At 40.0% G+C, this 8,383-nt stretch overlaps 1 protein-coding gene across 1 annotated transcript; it reads right to left on the reverse strand.

Annotated features, from left to right (window-relative positions):
- Positions 1–2,086: 2,086 nt before the first annotated feature.
- On the reverse strand, positions 2,087–4,898 carry dlx3b (distal-less homeobox 3b). The gene is made up of 3 exons (XM_004562387.3): positions 4,375–4,898; positions 3,351–3,535; positions 2,087–3,069 (listed from the first exon to the last, which is right to left on the reverse strand). The coding sequence occupies exons 1-3, from the start codon at positions 4,715–4,717 to the stop codon at positions 2,752–2,754; spliced, it is 846 nt and encodes a 281-aa protein (XP_004562444.1). The 5' UTR covers positions 4,718–4,898; the 3' UTR covers positions 2,087–2,751.
- Between the last annotated feature and the right edge of the window lie 3,485 nt (positions 4,899–8,383).

Consider the following 8,383-nt stretch of genomic DNA (forward strand, 5'->3'; position numbering starts at 1 on the left):
AGATTTCATTGATATTAAAAGGCAATAGTAATCATATTGCTTTTGTCAAATCAGCACAGGGCATCGACATGATGACTGAAGCCATAGGCAACTGGTGTTGGGTTCAGAGAAATAAGCCAAGAAGACATTAGGGAAACAGAACTGGGAGCTGTGATACATTTCACTGTTTACAGCAGAATTATGAGAGAATGTGTGTGAAGTCTGGCAGAAACTTTGAGGATAAACGTAATCTCTAAACACACTACAAAGGGTGTGGAAAAACACTTGGTTTTTATTACAGCTTAATGACAAAAACGTGGGAAATATATCCAATATTTTAAAGTATAAACTATTTTTCTACAGCCCAATACTTATTATTATAGCTGCCATTATATTTCTTAATATCCCTCAGATTTGCATTATGTGAGTCAATATAGCTGTGTATTTTTTATTCTTTTTTAATTAAAAATTAAATGTAAAATAATTAAACAATTTGAAAACATAGTTTATATCGAACAACAACAACAACAAAAACAATATAATAATAATTATTATTATTATTATTATTGTTTTATCCCTACAAGTTTTTCTGATTACTGATTTATAATAATATTAATAATAATAATGATTATTATTATTTTAGTTTAAAGCTCTTTTCTTATTGTAATTTGCGTTAATGTACTCTTTTCCAATATTGCACTTTGAGGTTTACGTTTGGCTAATATAGCTAAATTATCCAAGGTTTAATTTCCTAACATAAAACTATTTATTAATTAGAAACGAGAATTATTTTTTTAAAGCTGATATCAGTATTAAGCCTTATTGAAATATTTTTTTTATTCCTGTCTCAGGTAAATTGAGAAATCAGCGAAATTATTTAGGGAAACCCGACATCATGTTGCAGTGAAGTTTCATACATTAACAGCTCCACTCATGGGGGCATACCATTCTTGTTACTAGAAGCAGTATAAAAGGTTATAAACCTCTCACACCCTTAGCCCCTGCCCCACCCTACGTTTTCGCTCAGTGCGTAATGGCGCTTTGGTGGTCCATGTGGATAAGCTCGCCATTAGCGGCTCTCCATCATGTCAGTTTTGGGCTGCATATTTAATAACGCAAGGTTTATGTGGCCAAACCGAGGTTATTGTCCACTGTCATTATTTATTAGCTGACGCAAGGGTCGAGGCTGGGGAAGGGGGTGGTGTGTAGCGGGGAAAGCTGTTTTTTCTTCTTCTTCTTCTTCTTCTTTTCCTGTGACAGCCTTATTGTAGCTGTCACAACAGTCGCTGTCGTGTTTATGAAGCGTCTCTCAGGTGATTCATATAGGTGTTTTCCCCCAGCTTTTGTGAGCGCACACACAGCCTGTTTTATGTTATCACCTGGGAAAGCCCTTTTGTGAGATTAAAAAAACATGTCTTTTATATCACTGTGTGAATGACTAGTCTGCCAACGCAAAGGGAATGAATAAACCTTTAAACGGGTGCGCGCTCTCCCACACACACACAAACGCGCTTGTGTTTTGTCGTACCTTCAATATTTGGCACTGTTTTCTTCCATTCTTATGCGCGTTCATACGTGCGTGGGAGATTCCCCTCGGAACAGTCTTGCTTCACCTAATCACCCCGCTCCCTCCCCTACTAACACACATACACACTGAACTCTTTCTTGTTATCTGGCAGCAGAATCGTAATAAAACTGAGTGACTCCAATGTGTCTACACGTCAGCGCGCCACTAAATCCCAAAAAAGCCGCACTGTACCTGCGCCTGTAACAGCAGACGCCTCTCGGCACAGATGTTGGCACTGGCCAGTTTAGAAGTTGAAATAAAGTTACGTAAAATATATAAAATATGTAAATATATTAAATATACATTTAAAGCATAGGCTACCGCTTGCATATTTGTTGTTCTTTACAAATGTCCGTATAAGCTGTAATTATAATGTCTGCTTCCAGTGCAAATAAATCTTCCACAGTTCAATCCAGTTCAAACTGGTTTGAAAATGCGTCGCAGTTTAAGGTGACATAAACTGAAAACACTGAGATGTGTGCACGGTTTTCCAGTGCGTCTCTCGACAGGCTCTTTATGAAAGGGGCTTCACACACCACGTACAATTAACACCTTTATTCAATTGACAGGAAGGCAACAAGTGGACTAATTACATGAATATAAAAAAAACAAAAAACAAAGAAGGTTTTTGAAAGCACCACAGTGCAGTCGTTCCGTTTGAACAAATATGATCATAGTGGTTCTGCATATAAACACATATTTACAGCCTTCGACATTTTGTACAAATCCATATAAATATGACCTGAGTTGTTTTGAGCGCTCTCTACAAACCCACAAGATTTGATGTAGCATGGATCAACCGCACAGTTTTGTTTTTTGTTTTGTTTTTCTGTTTTTCTTTTTGCTATTATTCGGTTTGTGTATAGGCATCTTATTTATTTAAAAAAAACTTGCATATTTACCATTTATTCATTTACAAAAGAAGGTAAGGAAAAAACTGAAGCGATAAATAATTTAAAAACACGCCAGATGTCCGTTAAATATGCTGCCACAAGTGATCAGAAATCCCTTATGTGCTTTTGTGAATGGAAACCCAGTTCTGAAACATTCTTGATCATCTAAAAAAAAAACAAAAAAAAAAAAACACAGCAATGTTTCATCTCAGGTTTGTCTCCCGGTCCAGTCATCGTTTTCTCTGCAGAGTCATTGTGGAGAGACCTCGCTTGAAATAAAACCGAAGACAGAAATCTGCTCTTGAGTCAGTGTTAATAAACAGCTCCCACGCTTTGCTGCGGGACTGGGTGGTGCACGGCTCCCGGGTGTTGTAGGTGTGATCCCTGCTGGTACCAGTGGTTATTATAATCCTCCAGGTACGGCGGCGATGAACTGTGCGTCGGCTGCGGCACCTGAGGTCTGCTGATCGGGGTGTTCTGAGGGGTGCTGCTGTTGTCCCAGACAGCGGGAGATGGCGGGGAGTTGCAGGCCATGGAGTCGCTGGCATTAGGGCTGTGCTCCAAGGGAACCTCGCCGTTTTTGTACAGCTTCTTGAACTTGGATCTCCGGTTCTGGAACCAGATCTTGACCTACGAATCAGAGGATCAGCATTAACTGTTATGTTAAAATGTTTGTGATTCTAGTTTATTCAAAGAGTGTTTAACTTCAGGATAGCAGCGCATTTAATTTTTAATCGTTTACCTAAATTAGGGATATCCAGTGCAGACACAAAAAGCATATATGCTGTGCGTAATTACGCACCAGGGTGTTATTAAAGGTTACATTATTGGCCATACTGGGGAAACCCTAATTCACGTGACTTTAAAGCGCTGATCATTTGGAAAATGTGAGGTGTTTACAGGTGGCTTACCTGCGTCTGAGTGAGGCCAAGCTGAGCCGCCAGCTCCGCTCTTTCAGGCAGGGCGAGGTATTGTGCCTTCTGGAAGCGTCTCTGCAGAGCAGCAAGCTGGTAGCTAGAGTAGATCGTCCTCGGCTTGCGAATCTTTTTCGGCTTTCCATTTACCATACGAACCTCCGGCTCTGGCTCCTCTTTCACTGCAAATAAATAAATATATACACACATAAATAAATAAATATTGATCACTGAATAGAACTTCGAACGGCCTCAAAGGCTTAAACATGAAACACCAGGAAAATAAAATTTAAAAAACAAACAAAACGGTAGCAGTCTCACGGTAGTAAGACATTTGGCGATATGGGAATTTAGCCAGGGAGGGGGAAAAACAACTGAGAATAATTTTCCTAAATCAAAATAATAATAATAAAAATCTCCTCAGTTGAAAACACAAGTATGGCACTTTAGTAAGAACATCGGAGGCAAAGAAGGAAACCAAACTGTTCACGGTTCAAAAAAATATTTTTGTCTAAACTTGCATTTCACTTCAAAGGTTAAACGTTGGTAACATTAAAATTTATGAAGTGAATATATTACCATCTAACCCTTACCAGTTTATGCATACCTATTAATTGCTGTTTCAGTCCAGGGTAGGCAATTATAACACTACAGTAGCATAAAACGGCACACTACCACTGGACAAATGTTATCTTTTACGCATGACTGCACAAGAAATAAAATAATCAGTGAGCACCACGTTGCTTTTATATTTGTAATACTTTTATGTTTGGATTACTTGGATATCTACCAATTGTTATCAAATCAAAATGACAAAATGTGCGCCAAGTTGGCATTCAAATAGGAAATAAAGTTTATAATGAAATGTAACTTGCTATGAGGGATACCTCTTTTTAAAAAATGTCCAACCAGATCATGCAAGAGGGAAACAAGTGATTAGATTTAAAGTTGGCGTAGATCACATTATGCACACTGGAGATATACAAAACAAAACACAGCCTGTGATTATCTCTTCATTTACCTGAGCCCGGAGGTGAAGCTTGCAGGTGATCTCTGTTGTAATGTCCGTACTGTCTGTAGCCATTCGTGTATGGGTATTCAGATTTGGTGGCGTACGCTCCAGCAGCTCCCATTCCGTTCAGATTAAACTGGTGATGGTAAGAGTTCATGGGCTGCCCGTACGGCTGACTCTGATAATATTCATGATGGCCGTGGGCCGTCTGTCCACTGTAGTAGCCCATGTCCGTCACGGACGACTCGGGCAGAGTAGGGGAGTCCTTGGAGTTCGGATGGCAACTCATAGATCCTGGGAGATCGGTCAAAATACTCGCAATCTTCTTCTCGTACGTCTGTCCGGCGCTCATTGTGAAAGCAGTCCCCCCCAGAATAAAGAAAGTCCACTGGTGGATCCTTTCTTCTGCGGATTGTGCAAAGCAAATTCGCGACGCAGAACTGCTGTGTGCGCGCTCTTTGAACGCACGACTGTGACGAGCCTATAGTCCACTGAAACTCTTCCAGCTGCAGAAACTTGGTTGTGGCATTGCTCTGCCCCTGTGACACAGTTTTAAAGAACTGAGCTAGTGCTGGCTTCCTATTGGTTCCACTGCCCCCTCTCCTCCTCCTCCTTTGCGCTCCGGGCGAAGCCTTGGCGAAAGCCAGCCTTTAGCTAAGAGCGCATATGTGCACACATAGCCCATTGCCCCGAGTTTTTTCGTTCCCTTTACATTTGAATTTACTTGTTCACGTGTGAAACGTGAAGTATTGCATTTAGAGACTGTGTTCAAACTTAAACCAAAGGCCCAGTTTTCTCCCCAATTGCTCTACAGGCTGCATAGTGGGGTCGTGGTGCTTCAACACAAAAGTAGCCCAGAGCTTTTCTAAAGACTAATCCTTCAGCCAGGTCGTCTCCTCAATGTTTTATGCAATGTTTTCGTAACAGTACCAAGAGATCAGACATTGCTCAGCATGTTGAAAAGCTGCATACCCGTCTCCCACAGACTCCTATTGTCATTTAAAGGTGTTGGCGGACGGCGGACTTTACGTGAAAGAGATGCAGCAAATAGATAAAAGACTCGTTCAACTGATAATGCCTACGGCTGAATTCCTCCACACTGTCCGTGTTTTGCTTTTTGTAAATGCAAATTCCACCAACACTGTTTAAGATGACGGTTAAGAACTGCGCTGTACCAGTTCATAACAGTCTTTAGATAATATTAGAGGTAAAACTGTAGTTTTATTATATAATGTTTTTTATTCTAATATTATCAATGATTAAAATCCGTCCCTTCTCACTTATACAACTTTTCATTATAATTTTCATTGTGTTTCCTTGGCTTAGGTCCCTCCTGATGAAATCACAGTGCACAGCGCCCCCTGCTGTGCGAGATTGCAAATGTATCTTTCATTTTCTTCCTGCAAGAAGGAAAACCTGGAGCTTCATACAGTTAAAGGTGTACGAAGATTGTTTTTCTATCTACAGCTTAAAATTAAAATTTTGAACGACCAACTTTCATAGACTCACTATTAAAGATTATTTAAAAACTTTTCAAGTGAAGCTTCTGATTTGCTTTTATGCAACTCTCTAGATTCTCATGTGTTGTGAACTGCCGCCCTCTTTAGGTAAATTCCTGCAGCGCCGCTCTGTAGTTTCAAAAGTTCTGTTCACGAAATTTTAAATAAGACAAATTTAAAGGAGATACCCGGTTGGTGCTAAAATCTGATCCCGTGTTAGAACCAAAGTTAAAAGAACTCTAAAAGAAGAGGTCTAAATGTTTAAATGGCAATGACACAATTGATTTATTTAATTTGCACTAATGGGAGTGTAATGTTTGGTAAACCCTTTTTAATAATTATTTATGACAAGTGAGAAAAAAGGCTGACTAATATTTGCCTACATTTGTGGAAGCCTATAACCTGATATTGTAATTTCAGAGACATTAAAATAACACCAACCCTTTCGATAAACATAAATCAGTCATGAAGCGTAACATCTGCTCAGAACCTCGGTATCATCTTTAACCAGTATCTGGATTTTGTATCTCACATCTCAAAGCCCATCCAGTCTTTTTTTCCCTTCACCTTATAAATATTGCAAATTGCAAAAAAATCAAATCTTTACTGTAATTTATCCGAAACTTTTAGTACACGCTTTAATTTTCTCCCTTCATGAAAGATGAAGAGACCTTTCATCTTTGCATCTCTCACATATCACGCCTATTCTCGCATCTCTTCACTGGCTTCCCGTGAAAATCAGAATCCACTTTAAATCATTTGAACATATAAAGCACTGCATGGACAGCACCTGCTATATAGCATGTCATGATGTGCCAGATGTTTTCAATTGGTGCAAAGTCTAGGCTGCAGGCAGACCAGTTCAGCACCCAAACTCCTCCCACTAAGCTGTGCTGTTGTTATAGGTGCAGTGTGGAGTTTAACATCATCTTGCTCAAATACTCAAAGCCTTCTCTGATAAAAATCTTACAGGGATGGAGAATATATTGCTGTAAAACCTGAATATGCCTTTCAGCAGTAACGGTACCCTTCCAGATGTGCAAGCTGCCAACTCCATAGGCAGCTCCATACTGTCAGAGATGCTTTTGAACTGGGCAGTGATAACAAGCTACAGAGTCTCTCTTCTCTTTAGTCCAGCAGACACAGCATCTGTGTTTTCCAAAAAGAATTTCAAATTTCAATTTTTGTCTGATCACAGAATAGTTTTCTACTTTGCCTCTGTTCATTTGAAATAACTGGAACATGCTCACATGTGGCTTCTTCTTTGTATGATAGAGCTTTAACCTGTATTGGTATGGCACAAAGAGCTTTGCCCAGAAGACAGTCATTTCTGGAAGTGTTCCTGAGCTCATTCACTGACTTCCACGGCATTTTAATCCTGTGTCACCCGATGGTCTCAAGACCATGAGCATCAAATATTGATTTAGAATAGAATGGAATAATCCTTCAATTGTCCCACTGGCGGAAATTTGGTTGTAACAGCAGCAAAAAAATACAAACACAAACAGAAACAGAACAGGACATAGAACAGAAGCACACAATTTTTTTTACATATTTACATCATGGACAATAGTTACCAAAACAGTACTGTACAGTTATTAAAATTCAAGTACAGATAAGTGTCAAAACCGAGTTGTAGTGTGCAAACAGAGCAGGATACTGAAATATGTTTAAACAGTTAAGAATATTTAGAATAAGTACAGATTGTGTATTGTTTTGGTTATTAAAAAGTAGACATGTAACTTCCAATGAGTTAGTATATATTAACTAAGAAACGTAATGTGCAATTTATAACAGTAGTAGGTGTTCGGTTGATTAGTGCAAATTACAGCGCTTATGTAAACATCTATGTTTGTTGGGAGCAGTTTTGACAGTCTGACAGCTGCAAGGAGGAAGGACCTGTGGAAACATTCCTTCATGCATCTAGGATGCAGCAGTCTGTCACTGAAGGAGCTCTGCAGTTCAGCAACATTTACATGCATGGGGTGGGAGACTCTGTCCATCAGAGATGTTATTTTGTCCAGAGTCCTTCTGTCTCCCACCACCTGCACTGGATCCAGGGTGCATCCCAGAACAGAGCTGGCCTTCCTAATGAGTTTATCCAACCTCTTCCTCTCAACTGCCAATAAACTGCTGCTCCAACATACGACAGTGTAAAAAATGACGGATGCCACCACAGAGTCATAGAATGTCTCTAGAAGCGCTCCCTGGACTCCAAATGACCTCAACCGCCTCAGCAGGTAGTCTGCTCTGACCCTTCCTGTAAAGAGCATTAGTGTTGTGGTTCCAGTTCAGTGTATTATTCAGGTGAACACCCAGATACCTATAAGAGTCCACTATCTCAATGTCCACTCTCTGGATGTTCACCGGTGTCAGTGTGGTGGGTCTGCATCTCCGGAAGTCCACCACCAACTCCTTGGTTTTCCTGGCGTTGATCAGCAGGTGTTTCTGCTGGCACCAGTCCACAAAGTCCACAGTCCACTATCTATATCTGAGTCGTCCTCACCTGTGATGAGGCC

This window comes from Maylandia zebra, linkage group LG8, assembly GCF_041146795.1.
Source record: "Maylandia zebra isolate NMK-2024a linkage group LG8, Mzebra_GT3a, whole genome shotgun sequence".
In the NCBI taxonomy this organism is placed as follows: Eukaryota; Metazoa; Chordata; class Actinopteri; order Cichliformes; family Cichlidae; genus Maylandia; species Maylandia zebra.